Source organism: Salvia hispanica, chromosome 3 (genome assembly GCF_023119035.1).
Source record: "Salvia hispanica cultivar TCC Black 2014 chromosome 3, UniMelb_Shisp_WGS_1.0, whole genome shotgun sequence".
Classification (NCBI taxonomy): Eukaryota; Viridiplantae; Streptophyta; class Magnoliopsida; order Lamiales; family Lamiaceae; genus Salvia; species Salvia hispanica.
The window spans coordinates 44,701,282-44,719,494 of NC_062967.1; the positions used below are offsets into that span (position 1 = coordinate 44,701,282).

Consider the following 18,213-nt stretch of genomic DNA (forward strand, 5'->3'; position numbering starts at 1 on the left):
TCTAGCCGTTCTAGGTATATGGAGTCTTCTCTGGCATCATGTATGCGTGTATTGTATAATATGACAATTGAAGACAAATGACCAAACGCGACAAATTGGTTTGAAGAAGATACCACAACTGAAAGCTCCACTGCAAACGGTCCCACACACCAATGTGCGTCGGCACCATTCTGCGAGTTCTTGCAACATCAGACATCGACTTGCGATTCAATCACCCATACCCAACTCTAGGAAGATCTAATTGAACATATTAAATCGAGATTTGACAATTAGTAGCCAATATCCCGTAATATTTTTCCAGTGCAACTCGCCAGCAGTAGTAGTTGCTTTCCACTAAAATTTTGTTAATGGCTTGTTCTACCTATTCGATTTTAGAGTTATTATTTTATCGCTTATAGTAAATTGTAATTTTAGGATTTCAACTGTGTAATAATATATTATTTTAAGATTTTAATATATACTAGTATTTAGTTTAAACTAATATAGGTTGGGAAAAAATGAAAATAAAATAAAATAGTTAAATACATGAATAGTTAAAAAGAAATGTTAGAAAGATGATTGCTTATAGATTTCATCTCTTGAATAAGAAATGGAGTAAAAAATTGTATAAAATCATAAATAATTAAGAGTTTAAATGGTAGAGAGATTAGTCTTATGGATGCTCCAATACCTCTTGAATAAGAAATGGAGTAAAAAGTTGTATGACATCATAAATAATCAAGTTTAAATGGTAGAGAGATGAGTCTTATGGATGCTCCGAGTATCATATAATTAAAAATAATATATGTATATATAATAATACTGCATTTGTATTATCATAGATAAACCGTAATATTAAAAATATAAAAAAGACAAATAGTTCTCCTACTTGATATGTTTGCCGACAAATATACCTACTTTAATTACCCACTTGAAATATTCTCTAAAGAAGTGTGCAATTTGGGAGATTAGATATGAGTAGTTTTATAATACTAGTACTATTTGATTCGGTGAAATATGTCTACTAATTTTGTAATAATATAACGTTTGTCAATTATTAGATCTTGGCCATTTATTAGAATCAATTAAAGTGATCGATCCTGCTCGATGATATGGAATGTTCTTAAATTATTGAACCAGATATTTTACTCTTTTAGATGTCTAGAATTAACATAGTAATAAAATAATTGAATCTTAATCTAAAGTAGTAAAAATAATAGAGAAAACAAATAATGATTCCAAATTCCAATGTGTATGGAATAAGCATAAAATCCACGTAGCATGTCATCATTACCTTTCCATATTCCAAAATGAAGCCTTACTCCACCACCTGTCCTGTCGTCTTCCCCGTTTACACGCTCTTGTTTGCTTCTTCGCTAATCTACGCGTCCTATTCTCTCCTTCTATTTTACTTATTAATTATTCTCTTTACTCCAAATTATAGTATCTAAATTCAACGATCCTATTTGTCGTTTTTCACAGAGATTCGGCCAAAAAGTCTGCAATTTCCATACTCTCTGCAACACCACACACTTGAAATCCTCCTCCCCCTTTATCGCCTCTTCTACTGCTTCAGGTTTCATGATCAAAATCGAAACTTTTCATCTGCTGTTTATGGGGAATTTCGATTGATAATTGAAATCCCAGTCCTTTTCATTTCACCCTCACTAGCCCATTTATTCAGATTTTTTTGAATTTCTTCCTCAAATTGACCGTCGCTATCTGCTAATTTCACCAGTCCAATTGTGGGGTTCGAGCGATGGGATTTCTCAGTTGTCTTAATCGTTCGAAATTTCGGGGAAGTTGTAATGGGCTCTGCGTATTGGTATTGCTTGTTTTCTTCGTGTATAAAAACGGGGGTCCGTTTACAGAGAAGCCGTTGCTGAGCTATCACCAGAAGACAGCCGTGAGCGATGATCGTCTTCAAAATTCATCGATTGTTGACCCGATCACGCAGGGGAGGAATTTCCAATCGAGCAAAAATCCCACAATTTGCACCGAAATTTACCAGCATAGTGGATTTAGCACAGAATGCGAGTATTTGAGGGCTAATCCAGACTGCAATTCAGGAGGTTTTATCAATTACTTGATTTTCTTTTACTGCGATTGTGCAGAGGTTAAGCCTTTGGGGTATTTAGTGTTAGGGATTTGGTTGCTTGCGTTGTTCTACTTGTTGGGGAATACAGCAGCTGATTACTTCTGTTGTTGTTTGGAGATGCTTTCAAATCTGTTGAAATTGCCCCCAACGGTTGCAGGGGTGACTCTGCTTCCGTTGGGGAACGGGGCTCCCGATGTGTTTGCTAGCATTGCTGCTTTTGCGGGGAGGGATTCGGGCGATGTGGGGCTGAATAGTGTGTTAGGAGGGGCTGTTTTTGTGACCTGCATTGTGGTTGGGACTGTTTCATTGTGTGTAGCTGATAAGAATGTGCAGATTGATAGGAGGTGTTTTCTGAGGGATGTGGGGTTTTTCCTCATTGCCATTGTGTCACTTTGGGCAATCTTGTTTGTGGGTGAGGTGAGCCTTTGGGGGGCTATATTGTTTGCCTTGATATACGTGTTTTACGCCATCTGTGTTGCTGCGAACGAGCTATTGAGGAGCCGCGAGAGGGTGTTGTTGATTTCGGATGGTGGGAGCTCGAGGCCTTTATTGCCACTTTGTAGGAACGCAGAGGTGGATATTGAGCATCCCTTGCTAGAGTCTGGTGATGGTGTGCCGTATCTTGAGAAATCGAGGCTTCCCCATTGGATGTGGTCGTCGCATGTCGCAATTTACTCCCACGAGCCTGGTAAAAATGGTGATGGTGAAAGTGAAAAGGTTTTGTGGGGTTGGAATGAGGAGGAGGATAGTAGGTGTGAGCGGCCGTGGTGCTCTTGGTCCGGTCTTTGTAAGTTGCTAGAGATGCCGTTGGCCATCCCTAGAAGGCTGACCATTCCCATTGTTGAGGAGGGAAGGTGGTCGAAAACATGTGCTGTTTGTAGCGCGTTTCTTGCGCCCATTTTAGTAGCGTCTGTCTGGAGCTCTGCTAACACAACTGTATGCCTCATTGGTGCTGCAGTTGGGGCAACGCTTGGCCTCCTCGCGCTTATATTCACCAGTACTGAACATCCACCTACACAACTATTGCTCCCATGGGTTCTTGGGGGATTCGTGATGAGCATTGTCTGGTTCTACATGATCGCGAATGAGCTTGTGGCCTTGATGGTGGCACTCGGTGTTATCATGAGGATCAAGGCGTCGCTGCTGGGGCTGACCATCTTGGCATGGGGCAACTCGATGGGTGACCTAATGTCGAATATGGCCATAGCCCTGAACGGGGGACATGGCGTGCAGGTTGCTATGTCCGGGTGCTATGCTGGGCCGATGTTCAACATCTTGGTTGGGCTGGGTGTCTCGTTGCTCATCGGAGCTTGGTCCAAGAAACCAGCATCCTACGTGGTGCCTGAGGATAGCACTCTCTACTACACGCTCGGTTTCCTAACCGTAGGGCTCGTTTGGGCGCTCGTTGTCTTGCCACGGAACGATATGCGGCCTACGAGGCTGATGGGGATTGGCCTAATGGTGATCTACTTGGGATTTTTGAGTCTGAGAGTTTGCATTGCTGTTGGGGATGGATCAATCACTTGATGTGGAAAAAGTGTTGCTAATTTTAAGTGTGTTGTGTTGGATCTTTGCAATATGTGGAATTAGATATTGTGTATACTTTGAAGTTTCCAGTTTTGATTAGTTAGATTTGGTTTGGGTAGAAGTAGAGCTAACTAGTGTTTGTATATAAATGAAATGTTGAAGGGGTGTGTGCTTAGGTCAGCGGGTATGTTAGTAATTGAATGCAATCCTAAAATAGGAGTTTCTATTTAATTGCTGACATATGTAGGGAACACTAAACATATTATAATATTGTTTATTGTTTGACAAAATTTGATCTGCCGATAATATCCGTTTTATTTTATCTAACCGCAATAATGTTATATTAGTACCGTTGTTTATAGTATTATTGTTTTAACTAATAGAATCTCATTGTAATCGGTAGTCACAATTCTGATTGAATTTGAACTCTTAAAAATTACTCAATTGAAGACCAATTCTAATCTATATCTATTAGTAAGTAAAGTTATTTAATATATAAATAAATCTGTCTATTGTGCCCTTATTAAATATTCTCGCGAATTCTATTGCATATGTTCAATTTGGGATGTTCCACACCCCCAATATCCTAAAATGCAAATGTCATTGTCTTTGTCTTTAGTCTTAATAGGCTCATCTTATTTCTTACTACTATAACTCAATTGGAAATTCAACCGGGAGGGGAGTAGTATTACTACATTTTGAAGGTACTACTAATACAAGTATATTATTTCCTTCTTAGTTCATAACCACATGCATAAGATGAAACTTCACGAGTTCTACAAGCATGGGACGAAGTTAGGAATTCTATATAAGTAGGAAAAAATATACATAAAAGGCATTTTAAGGACTCGAGAAAGAGTATATATAAGGATATTTCAAACTAGCATAAATGAAATTTTTTGAAGTAGGACATTTGGCCCTTGTTGAGCTCATTTAGCTCCGTCCCTGCCTGCACGACTCGTGTGCAGCGGCCTCTTAGCACGCCACTCGTGCAACCATGCAGAGCCAATCATTATGCGGATGTTTCCATAAAATGAGTAAATGGACGTTTACTCACTTATTATTCCGTCAATTTAAAAAATAATATGTGTTCAATTCATATGGCATGTGGGCCCTATTTATTTCTATTTGTCAAGAAGTTAATGGTGAGGACGTGAGGTACACCACATCATTATGCCAACATTGTATGAAAAGATCATGGAATTTTTACTCTTGTCTCTCGGGCGTAGCCAGGATTTTATTGTAGGAGGGGCAAAATTATTTATACGAAATTTTATACTCCCTCCGTCCCATATTTGAAGTCACAATTAGTTAGGACAAGGGTTTTAAGGAATTGGTGGAGTGTAATTAATGAAGTGAGATGGTGGAGTGTATAATAAATGAAGTGAGTTGGTGGAAAGTGAGATGAGTTTACTTTTTAGATTTTAAAATTGTTTTTTTTTACTTATAAGTTTGGTTGTTTAAATGATTTAAACTTATGGTTTTTAATTTTCCAACTTGTTTACTCTTTTTTATTTACAAAAATTTAAGCTATGCCAAAGTTAAAATAAAAAAAAATGTTTCACACATTGCACACCCTTGTTTTTTCGGCCATCACATCTCAACAAATTTAAAGAGGGAACCAAATTCAATTTTCATTAACTCAAACTCCAAATTGAGGAGGGAAAAATTCATTACAATCACTTGGAGGGAAAAATCCAAAACCAAATATAAGCTAAACTGCACCTATAAATACATTCACTCCACCATTACTCCAACAACTTGAACTCCACCAACCAACAAACCAACCAAAGGTATTTATAGCTAAATTACCCTTAGAGAAATCTCATCATAGGGCAATGGAGATGGAGCAAGAGATGGAGCAACAGATAGAGCATGAGCATATTCATGAGATGGAGCAACATATGGAGCAGGAGCAGTTTCAAGAGGCAGAACCAGAGCAGGGGCCAAGGGCCACCCAGAATTTGAGCAGCCAAGAGAAGAACCATATTGTGTAGTTCCTTCAACAACAATGCCAAGCTGGAGCACTGCCACATGGTTCATTTGAACTGGGGGATAGCCAAGCAACACATTGAAGATGAGAAACCTGTTGTCATGATGGGCCTCTTCAGGATATAATAAGAAGACAGGTAAACTAAATTTTGATGAAGATAAGTTCAGAAAATTGTCTTTTCTTGAGAGATCATGCTATAAAAAAGTTGCTAGTAAGATGGAAGTTAGCAAGCACAGTTGGTAGATGGGCAAAGAAAAACCTGATAAGGCCACATACAAATGCCATAAAGCCAGCACTCACTGAAGCAAACAAAATCAGTAGAATGAGATGGTGTCTTACTCATATTCAGCCAGCTATAGATGAAGGGAAGCTTCTTTATCATGCAATGCACAACACAATTCATATTGATGATAAGTGGTTTTACATGACTAAGGCTTCAGACAGATACTACCTGTTGCCGGATGAGGATGAGCCTTACAGGTCTTGCAAATCAAAAAGATTCATCACAAAAGTGATGTTAACGTGTGCTGTAAGTGGGCCACAGTTTGGCACAGATGGGCAGACCATCTTTGATGGTAAAATAGGCATATTCCCATTCACAGAACAAGTTCCAGCCAAAAGGAAGTCAAAGAATAGGCCAAGAGAGACACTGGAGACAAAGCCTATCCCATCAGCTAACAAGGAAGCAATGGAAGAATGTCTCTTGAATTAGGTATGAATATTTTTTCAACTCACATTCCCATCAGACATTGGTAATGTCATAACTTAGCCATTCATTCATACATAATGCACAGATTATTCCAGCAATCGAGGCTAAGTGGCCAGCCAATGCAAGCAAGGAGATATATATCCAACAAGACAATGGCAAACCTCACCTAAACTCCTCTGACTCACAATTTGAGGCTCTTGCAAGTTCAGATGGATTCAAATTCCATCTAGTTAGCCAACCAGCCAACTTCCCAGACACCAATGTATTGGACCTTGGCTTTTTAGGGCCATACAATCACTACAAGATGATAAACTAGCCACAAATATAGATCAATTATTGGGTAATGTGTGGAGTTCTTTTGAGGAACTCACACCACAAACTCTGAACAATGTTTTCTTAACATTGCAAAGCTGTTTCGGCAAGATCCTAGAAGTGCATGGGGGCAACAACTACAAAATACCCCACTTGAACAGAGAAAGGCTGAGAAGGACAGTGGGGCTTCCTACATCACTTGAAGTTGATGAGAATCTAGTAAGGGAAAGCTTGGATTATCTACTACTCCCTGAGAATGATGTGGGCGTCTCATATGACATAGGGCATCTAATCAATGTTTTAGATTTCTAGCTAGGCCACTTGAATCATGGGGTTTACAGTATAAGCATCAAAATAGGTTGGTGTTTAGGATGTAAACTTGTTTTTTGGGATATAGCCTTCATTTTGGGTTAGGATTACTAGGCTCCATTCTGGGATAGGGTAACTAGGCTTGCTTATAGCTCTAGAAGTTGCATTTTGTATGAACTCCAAGTGTAAGACATGGTTGGTGTGTGTTTTTTTAAAAAAAACCCTCAGCAAAGTTTCATCATGAGGCTTAAGCCTCCAAACCTAATACAGGGGTGCTTATATCACACAAACTTCATAACATAGGAGTAAACATACAATCAGTGCCAAAAAAACCAACCAAAGATAGAAAAATTGCAAATCAAAGCCTCCAAACCATCAAAGGGGTGGCTAAGTTCACAAAAAACCAACCAATACAGAGGAATCATAGCTGAGAATGCAAGACTCTCAGAAAAACTTCATCACAGAAGAGCAACATTGCAAATCAGAGCCTCCAAACCATCAAAGGGGTGGCTAAGTTCACAAAAAACCAACCAATACAGAGGAATCATGGATGAGCATGCATAACTCCCACAAAAGCTTCATCACAGAGGAGTAAACATACGATCAGTGCCAAAAAACCAACCAAACACAGCAAAATTGCAAATCAAAGCCTCCAAACCATCAAAGGGGTGGCTAAGTTAAAAAAAAAAAAACCAATATAGAGGAATCATAGATGAGCATGCATAACTCTTACAAAAACTTCATCACGGGGGAGTAAAATTGCAAATCAGAGCCAACAAACCAACCAAAGACAGCAAAATTGCAAATCACAGCCTCCAAACCATCAAAGGGGTGGCTAAGTTCACCAAAAACCAACCAATACAGAGGAATCATAGCTGAGCATGCAAAACTCTCAGAAAAACTTCATCATAGAGGAGCAAAATTGCAAATCAGAGCCTCCAAAAGGGGTGGCTTAGTTCACAAAAAACCAACCAATACAGAGGAATCATAGATGAGCATGCATAACTCTCACAAAAACTTCATCACAGAGGAGTAACAATAAACCAACCAAAGGCAGCAAAATTGCAAATCAAAGTCTCCAAACCATCAAAGGGGTGGCTAAGTTCACCAAAAACCAACCAATACAGAGGAATCATAGTTGAGCATGCAAAACTCTCAGAAAAACTTCATCACAGGAGCAAAATTGCAAATCAGAGCCTCCAAACCATCAAAGGGGTGGCTAAGTTTACAAAAAACCAACCAATGCAATGAATACACAGATTATCACATGTAATTTATCAGAAAAACTTCATCATGGAGTAGCAAACAAACCAACACAGCCAAGACAACAATAACCCTCAATCAATTCAACTGAAACAACCTCCAAACCCTACACAGGGGGTGGCTTAGAATTGAAAAAATACTCACAGATTAGAAAAGATCTTTCATGCTAGGCAACAAGATCAACAACATTGCTTTTTCATTCTCGGTGTACTCCACCTTTGATGAAGACTGTGGTTGAGGTTCAGATGCGTCAAAGGGGAAGGATGGTGCCTGCATTTCAGAGTCTTCATAGGCCTGGAACGGTGGTGGACATTCAGATCCGTGAAAGACCTTCGACGGTGCCTGCATTTCAGAGTCATCATAGGGCTGGAACGGTGGTTGACGTTCATACCCGTCAAAGCCCTCAGATGGTGGCTGGGTTTCAGATCCGTCGAAGACCTCAGCCGGTGGGGGAATCTCAGTTTCTTCGACGACCTCAGACCCGTCAACGCCCCCAAACCATCATTGATTTCCCGATCGGTGGTACCAATCGACCGCTCGTTAGATTTCCCAACCATGCAATGATTTCCGGTGGTGTATCAAGGACAATTAGGGTTCCGGGGGGTGTATCGAAAGATGGCAATGATTCAAACTCTGGCAAAGCATCCCATTCATCAGCCATGAGAAGCGAACGGTGATGGAGTAATCGTCGGAATTAGATCGACGATTATAGTAGGAGCCGAATAGGGTTCCTTCGATTAGGAATAGAGAGAGACGGGAAGGTGGAGTGAGAGAGAAATGAAAGTCAAATGAGGGGGTTTGGGGGGGTTAAGTTTTTGTTTTATTTTTTGGTTTATTTTGTGTAGATAATGGCATTTGGGTGTAATTTTATTGAACAATGGGGTAAAATTTTATGTCCAAATATGAAAAATTCTAAATGTGACTCTAAATGTGGGACGAACTTTTATGGCAAAATGTGACTCCAAAACTAGGACAGAGGGAGTATATTTGAGCAGGGACATTTTGTGCAATTTCATACATATATTTGAAAATTTATAATAAATCTATAAATATAAAGAAGAATTGAGGAGGTGCATTTGCCCCACCTTCTAATAGGCTAGATCTGCCCATGCTCTGTCTCAAGCAATGTTTTAAAAATCGGACCGGACCGGCCAGCTCGACCGGTCGGACCACGAACCGGTGCGTAGTCCGGTCCGGTTTGCACTATAAAACCAGTAGCGCATCAAATCGCCGGAACCGGCCGGCCGGACCTGTATGGCCGAGAACCGGAAACCAGTTTTCTAGATTTTTAAAATTTTTATAAAATTTGCATTTGGTGGGAGTTGAACTCATGACCTATGAGTCAAGAGACCAACATCTCTACCACTCCATTGAATGAAATATTATGAGCATTAATTATTGTTATACATTAAACTTGTAATTTTTTGTCCACACAAATTAATAATTTGGGTTTAATTTTGTACTTTTAAATAATTACTATTAGTTGTGATATGCTTAATATTAACTATCCCTCACTAAATTTTACTTTTATTTGTATAATGTATATAAATAATAGATTTTACCCAATATTTAATATTGTAGTATATATATTATTAACATAGTTTATTACTCCATATTTACTAAATAATACTCCAAACTTATTAATAAATCATGTTTAATTTATGTATTAACTAATAATACTAATATAGTATATATTTATCCAAATTAACTAAAAATTCATGTTTATTTTTATATATGGTCTATAATATTATTTTACCACATAAACATTTTTGAATTAATATAAATTTTATTTATTTATATATGAAAAATATTGTACTTTTTTAGTTATTCTAATTAATAATTTATGTATTTAGTTATTATTTAAATTTTATCATTCACTTATTTTAAATGCTCTTTATATTTAATTTATACACAAAGTTTAATAGTGTATGTTTTTGTTATATATTACTAATTATAATTTATCACTCATTAAATTTAATATACTTTGTAAGGATATATTTGATTATATATATTCGCAAGGTAAAACGGTTCGACCAGTGATTGAACCGGTCAGACCGGTTGAACCGTGAACCAGTAGCCTCACCGGTTCACCGGACGATTCGGTTTTTAAAACATTGGTCTCAAGGTAGTTGAGTCGTATTAATTTTTGTTTTTCCTAAGATAGTTGAGTTATTTCCTTTTTTGACAAAAACTTTATCTTCTCTCATAATTTACTTTCTCTTCATCTATCTTACTTTATTCTCTCTCTTTTTACTCTTTCCACTTTAATCTTTAAAACATCAATTTCTTAGTTTCCGTGCCCAAAAAATTTCCCAACTACCTTGGGACGGAGGGAGTATTAGTTATAATGAAATGTGAGTAGAATAAAGTTAGTGGAATGTGAGTTTTATTATCAAAAGTAGTAAAAAACAAATGAGAAATTTATTGTTGGATGGACGAAAATGACAAAATAGAACGTTTGGTGGACGGATGGAGTACTTTCTATTTAGAATAGTTTTATCAAGTCATACGTGACTAAATTGTTACCCCTAGTTTGTAGTATGATTTTATTTTAGCATTATTTTTATAGACAATGAATATATATATATTACTCCCTCCGTCCCATTTTAGGAGTCCCGGTTGAGTTCGGCACGGGTATTAAGAAATATAAAGAAAAGTTGGTGAAAAGAGATAGTGGAATGTGGGTCCTACTTTTATATATTAGTTTTATAATAAAATGTGAGTGAAAAAAGGTGAGTGGAATGTGGGGCCTATTACCAATTATGGAATATTCCAACCGGGACTCCTAAAGTGGGACACCTAAAGTAGTAAACCGGGACTCCTAAAGTGGGACGGAGGGAGTAATTATTTTTTTTATGTGCGTTACATTGCTATCTTTTTAAATTGCTATCTCTGTTAACTCATCAATGCAGTGTACTAAAAATGTCAACACGGTGACATTAAAATGTCAACACATAATGTCAACATAGTGTATTGAAATGTCAACAAAATTATGTGTTGACATTTTAATACACTGTATTGATGAGTTAGTAGAGTTAGCAACTTAAAAAGTTAGCAATTGATCACACCCTATTGTCTATAATATACAATAGAACTAATTTTTACGCTTTGAGCATAGGCACTATGAAAGAGATAGATTGTGGAGTGATATAGAGAGAATTGCGATAAAGCACGCGGTGGTATGGATGAATATAAATATTGAAATACCAAAATAATGTTATTATCGTATCAAAAAATGCCAAAAATATTAAATTTTTGGTATACTGTAATTTTCAATACGATATAAAACTTTATTGATTATTTCGATACGAGAAAAGGACATAGATTTTCACATACCACGGTGTATCAAACATGTGATATCAATATGACCTTGATTGGAGTGTTAGATGTTCACATACCGCTGTAGATTTTACCGCTGTAGATTTGGCCCTACAGCCACGCTTTAAGGATTGGTACGTGAGATAACGAGTGACATAAAAAAAAGTTAACTTAGTGATAACTTGAGTAAGTTAAAAAAAATATGATAATAATTAAACAAACTAGGCAAGTTACTAAACAGTGGGTGTACAAAACGTCAAGAAGGCATAAGTTAATGACAACGAGTCAACGACCTAGATTATCTTTCTTAATAATGGAATGTAGCCTTGGAAAAGGAGAAATATTGCCCCATCTATTTGTGAAAGAAGAGTGAAAATGAAATAAAAGATGTTTACCTAACCACCCATGCGTGCAATGATAAATGAATGCAATTTTACAAGGTACACTAACAACATTTAAACATACAAACTACTATCTTTAAGATCAGTCAAAGTAAAACTAAACTTGGTGAATAAGAAAATGAAAAACAATTTCGTCCCTTAAGCTAAGAGAGCTTGAAGGAACAACAACAACAATAGCTATGAAATATGTGTAGACACGAAATAAGCTATCTAATTCACAAAGTAACACTTTGCACAATTGCACTCAAACACACTCAAGACCTTGACAGCTATATCCTATTCTAAGTTTCACTTCTATTGATAATTTAGCATTCCCATTGGTCCTTCTTTCCACTTTAAACAAAAGACAACAACAAACCGGAACATGCGATCGATATTTAAGTGACTAAGATAATAAATGCACAACCAGTACTCATATTCACCAATGAGTTAACAAGAAATAAATGAACTTCAAACAAACTAATGGAAATAATTACGGAAATCACTTGACCAACAACGGTACTCAAACATAATTGACACAACATACAAAAGTCATGACAGAAATATCATAAATTCCCACACTAGAACAAATAAATTACACGACTCTTACTTGTGGAGTACTCCCTCCGTCTCATTCAAGAATGTTCATATTCTTAAATGACATGAGATTTTAGGTGGAGTAGTTGTCTATGATAAAGTAGAGTGGAAACCGTGATTAAATATTTTAATGAGGAGAGAGGAGAGATGAAAGAGACTTATTTCCAAATATAGAAAGTGGACATCTTGGGACAAACTAAAAAGGAAAGATACACATCTAAAGTGGGATTGAGGGAGTATTAAAATTTTTGACCATTATGAAAGAGGTGAGGCAAATTTTCTCTGGTGCAGTCTATAGGATTGTATTGTTAATCCAAGTGTTGTGTAAATGTCTGATGGATTAATTCACTCTCCTCTATATAGAATGCTGATGGATTATTCAGGATCATGGGCCCGCTTATATGTTAGGCCCGTGCAAAGTTACGTTGGATCATTATAAAAGTTTATGTACTTACTTACCCATCAAAGCCCAAATTTCTTTTTAGTCATCACTCGAACTCCTTTGATCAAGATATATATGCCCACAACAAGGGAAACCAAGAAAAGGAAAAAGAGCCCGCATGGACAGCGCAATTGACTCCGGAGGGACAAAGTTGTAAGAAGAAGAAAAGGAAAACGAAGGTGAAATAAAATTAAGCCTCTCAATATGACACTCATCGAACTTTCGACCAACATAGACTATTTATTAGCCAACTCAGCCTCAATTTCGCCCAAATTGAAACTGCTTGCTAATACGAACCATAACTTTGCTAATATTAAAAACTTCTCAAGAACTAATTAGCTAATAAAACAAATTACTTTTAAGAGTTTAGAAACTTAGTCAAAATTTGGTGTAATGCCAGCCAATCCATGATTGGGTGGTGCTAAATAATTAGAAAGCCTACTACTATAACAAAATATTTAGAGCTCTGACAAGTTAAATGGGCCCAAGATAAAAAAATGAGTAAAAGACAAGAATATATTCATAAAAAATTACATACAGTAGTAGCAAGGGAAGCAGCAGCTTTTGTTACAACATGAACACATATTTTTTAGGTTGGGACATTTAGGATGACATGTACACCTTGTGCAAGAGCAGGTTGGGCAGCAAGGCCGCTTAGGCAGGCAGCAGCAGCAATTCAGGCTGCATTTCCACTTCTTAAAGCATTTGCTACTAATGCAGGGGAAGCACCAGCATGCCGGTATTCCGCAGTTCCGACATGGGTTGCTGCAGGAATTACACGTCATACAGTCGCAGCACCGCGGCATACTGAGATCACACGAGCAACCACAGCAGCAAATCCATGAAAAGTCGAAGCAGCACGCTCCACTGTGCCCAGAAATGCAACTTGTGTCAAAGAAGTCTAATGGTGTAAAGTAAAATTACAGCCAAGAAAAGCAACTTGTGACAGCATTCCATTTGTTACTTTCAAAAGATTCAGACAAAAACCATTCAGTTCAGTGCTGAATATAACTTTAATTTTTTACATATGTACGAATTACATGGATAAATTCAGAAACGTGTCATGATGAATTTTTTTGCTATGGGACAATTGAGAAAATTGTCAAAGCTATGATATAATTGGCCGTTTTTTAATAGTTGCGGGATAGACCAGAATTTGACCAAACTCCATGATATTTTTGGCCATTTACCCTTTGATTTAAGTAAAACTAACAAACAAAAACACCTCAAAGCTAAAGTATGGAGTTACTTAGAGGGTACATACCAGAACCATTTCCAGAAACGCCATGATTTACGAGTCTTCTTAATCCTGATTTCGACGACAACCACGGATGAGATCTAAAAGTGAGAACTTCACCATATGCAGAAGTAGCAAAGAAAGAGAATGAATCAGTTTCATTGCTTACGTAGGTATGAGAGGGTCGACATTTCCTGTCACGAATTCAGCGACCCTGCAAGAAGTCGAAATTCATTATGTTAAAGCCAGTTTGTCACAGTTTCATGAGCCAAATTTTAGGGTGTGTTTTCATGATGATGCTCGAAATGAGAAGTTAATGAACTGCCAAGATAACATACTCTTTACAGGATCTTGAAGCCGGTGGAATGCTCTCAAGCGATTTCAATTCTTCCTGCTCACAACAATAATCCAACCAAATCCGTTATTGGGAATAGCATTCGACTTGTGCTCGTATAAACAGAGCTAAAAACGAATCAACCCGAGATGAGTGAAAATGATATTGACAGAGGACTAAATTGATGGTTAATTCGGAAGCAATTCAAAATGAGAGAAGTTTTGCTAACATATCTGCTACAGAAACAAAATCACAAATCAAAATGGCAACATTCAGGCCACAAAAAAGTTTCCATTACAAGAATTTAGAAAAATTTAAGCATCCCAAGTCCACATTAGATGAATTGTGTAGTCCCAAAATCAATGCAGCACTCCATTTGAAATTTAGTTGGTGGAGTAAACACAGAGAATATGAAGTTGTTTGAGACAATCAAAGCCTTCATTGGGAACATTAATGTTGAATTAAGAAATGCATGCTGTGGTCCAAAGCTAAAATAATTCAAACTCACAACAATCTGCATTGGGCTCATTGAAGTCTCCTCCTTTCACTCACCTACCCCACAAATTAGCCTTAAATATTCATCTAAAAAAAGATGCCAATCATCACACACCTTTCTCCTGCATGACCATTTCCAATCCCTAATTTCCACCAACATTCTTCGAAATCAAATCAAACATCTCAAATCCCTAATTACTCAATCAATTTTTTTTTTTAAAAAAAAACAAAAAAACTCACGTCTAAAAAGCCAATCTCCCTCTCGAGCATCTGAGCCCTGGCTCCCTCCCTCCGCTTCCCGTACAAATGCGGCGGCGACCTCGGCTGCGGCGGCGGCAGAGACGGCGGCGCCGAACCGTTAGCCTTGAAATCAGACATTTACGAAACCATAGAGGAGAGAGAGAGAGAGGGGAATGGGGAAAATGAAAAGTTACGAGACAAGTGAAATAATTAGACTGAAGGGGGCAGAGACTGAGTAATAGGTATAATTAGAGGGCCCCAAAAAAAGTTCTGTGGCGCAACAACTATGGTCAGAACTCAGAAGGTAAGCTAGGAGCAGCCTATGTAGATACATGCACAATCAATTGGGGTGAAAAGTGGGCAATAATGGGATGCTGCAGCTGCTCAAGTTAAGCATAGCTTAGCTACAAACAAATATTGCAATGAAAATTTTAAAATTATACGTTAAAGTAAGAGCTCTGTGTGTGTGTGAGTGTGTGAGTGTGAGTGTGAGTGTGCAGAGAGGTGGCAGGGTAAGGCGGGGCGACGCGGCACACGTGACTGCCTCTGCTCTGTTTTCGGGATTTTTTTTATTTTTATAATTATGGATTTTACTTTTTTGGACCTCGTTTTTACAGCATTTGGTAACTAAATTGGTGCAATTCTTAGATTTGCTTTCGTCATTTTTTGGTTTTGTTTGATAAAAAATATGGAGGTCGCTTTGGGAGGGGGAGAATCTGGATTCGGGTTTGCGGTGCAAGTCTGACCTGTCATCAGCTGCATTATTTAATTATTTTTGCAGATTTTTAAATGATCGGTTGTTTAATTGAATAAATTATGCTAGTAGTAGTACTCTTTATTTATGGCCTTCGGAATTGTTTTTTTTAATTGGATGGAAGTTAAATATTTGAAAACGAGGAAAGTTGAAGTGCGGGTGCGGGTTCTAAGAGCATCCTTAACGCGCCTGGCCGGGCCGCAACTCGCGAGTCCTAGCCCGAGAACAACGTTGGAGCATGGAGTGGCACGGCTTGGGACGGTCCCGAGGACGCAGTTGCGTCCCTGGGCCGCTCCCGGGGTCCGGCCCGGCCTAGGGTTAATTGTTACGGGACGTGCTGCAACGAGTCCTGGCCCGACATTATTTGGGGTTCGGGCCGGACTGGGACTCAACTTCATAATTTTTTTTTATTTTTTTATAAAATTCGAAAATTTATGTATAAAAACCACTCTTCCATCCATTTTCATTTTAATTCATCTTCATTTCTCTCTCTCACACTAAAATTCGAAAAATGCCTCCTTGCCGTGAAGGTCAACGAGCAATCGAAGCTCAAATGGCTCGAAGGTCAACTTGATTTTTTTTTTTGGAATTTTTAAATTTCAATGTTGTAATTTTCTATTTTCCGACTGAACAATGAATTTTTCCGATTTAAATTGTTCAATTATTCTATTTTACGAGTAAAATAGGTTGTAGTTGTGAATAGTACAAAATAATAGTTGTGGCTTGAGTTGTGGCCTGCGGGGTTAATGGAGTTGTGGCCTGGGACCCCAAATTTAGGGAAATGATGACATGGAGGGGACTTGCGGCCCAAATTCGGGATGGGGTTGAGGATGCTCTAAGGCCATTCACAATTTCGACTCAAATTCAGGTCCCAAGTTTCTTTTACGTCATTATTCACCTCATTTTTTTGTCATGTCACAAGGCATCATCTAGATTCCAACAATTCCCTCCGTCCCACAAAGATCGTCTAACTTTGACCAGACACCGATTTTAAGAAAAATAATAAAAATGTGAGTAGAAATGAGTTAGTGGAATGTGGATCCTACTTTTATATATTAGATTTATAATAAAATGTGAGTAGGAATGAGTTAGTGGAATATGAGGTCCACTACCAAATATGGTAAAAAGTGAAATGAGACAAATTTTGTGCGACGAAAAAAAAAGAACAATGGGACAATCTTTATGAGACAGATGGAGTATTAAATTGCACTATTAACAACTACAACCTACTCCCTCCGTTCCTTCATAGTTGAGTCATTTCTATATATAGTAACTTTTCCCTCTTTCTTACTTTACTCTCTCTTATTTATTCTCTCTACTTTATTCACTTTTTACTTAATTCTCTCTACCTTTTTTCTCTTTCTTACTTTTTATCTATTTATTTAACACACCCAACATTCATTTCTTAAACTCCGTGCCGAAAAGTTCCGCCTCAACTATGAGGGAACGAAGGGAGTATTTTATTCATAAAATTAAAAATGTTGAGCAATTATAACACGGAAAATACATTCTTCATTCGAAAATTGAAACTTACAAACATAGATTTAAAAATAATAAAGAAATTACACTAAAACATAATATCAATGCAGGAAAAACATTGGTGAGTGTCGGAATTTTTTCAATTAGATCCGCTTGGAGGTGAGTGTGGGCTTTTTCGTCACGCATCTCAGTTTCACGGGCCATGACATTGTGTTGTTCGACAGGAACACCCTGCGCTGGAGGTCAGTTACAACGAATAACTGGAGGTGCTAGCGTTGGCGTCATTGCTCCCAGTGTCGACATAGTCTCCTTCGTCGTCAACGATTCCTTCGTCGTCAACGATCATGTTATGCATTATGACACATGCATGCATGATGTCAGCGATTATTGGACTGTGCCATCCACGGGCCGCTCCTTTCAATTTTGGGGATACAAAATTGATACGCAATTGCTTGCGTTGAAATTTTTTAAAAAATAACAATGATTTAGTATACAAAAGAAAGTGTTCCAAACTTAAAGACTAATTAACTTAATCATTTATGTTTGATGCTTCCATTTGCGTCCTCTAAATTTTGGGACACCAATAATATGAACATATTTTAAGCATTGGTGGTGTATTTAGAAACACAAAATAGCATTATTGTGATAGTTTGAATGTTCTTCTTTGCTTCCATCTCTTCTTTTCCGTAAGTTTTTTTTTTCTCTTATATATTTATTTCTCTTCTTCCCTCTTTTCTATTTTGATAA

The 18,213-nt window shown here is 37.6% G+C and overlaps 2 protein-coding genes across 2 annotated transcripts; one reads left to right on the plus strand and one right to left on the minus strand.

Moving 5' to 3' along the window:
• The first annotated feature begins 1,408 nt into the window (after positions 1-1,408).
• On the plus strand, positions 1,409-3,835 carry LOC125215246 (cation/calcium exchanger 4-like). Its single transcript, XM_048116609.1, has one exon. The coding sequence runs from the start codon at positions 1,739-1,741 to the stop codon at positions 3,602-3,604; it is 1,866 nt and encodes a 621-aa protein (XP_047972566.1). The 5' UTR covers positions 1,409-1,738; the 3' UTR covers positions 3,605-3,835.
• A 9,590-nt stretch (positions 3,836-13,425) lies between these two features.
• Positions 13,426-15,641, minus strand: LOC125212872 (guanine nucleotide-binding protein subunit gamma 3). Its single transcript, XM_048113156.1, has 5 exons — positions 15,234-15,641; positions 14,503-14,555; positions 14,334-14,378; positions 14,192-14,236; positions 13,426-13,794 (listed from the first exon to the last, which is right to left on the minus strand). The coding sequence occupies exons 1-5, from the start codon at positions 15,369-15,371 to the stop codon at positions 13,458-13,460; spliced, it is 618 nt and encodes a 205-aa protein (XP_047969113.1). The 5' UTR covers positions 15,372-15,641; the 3' UTR covers positions 13,426-13,457.
• Positions 15,642-18,213: the final 2,572 nt, after the last annotated feature.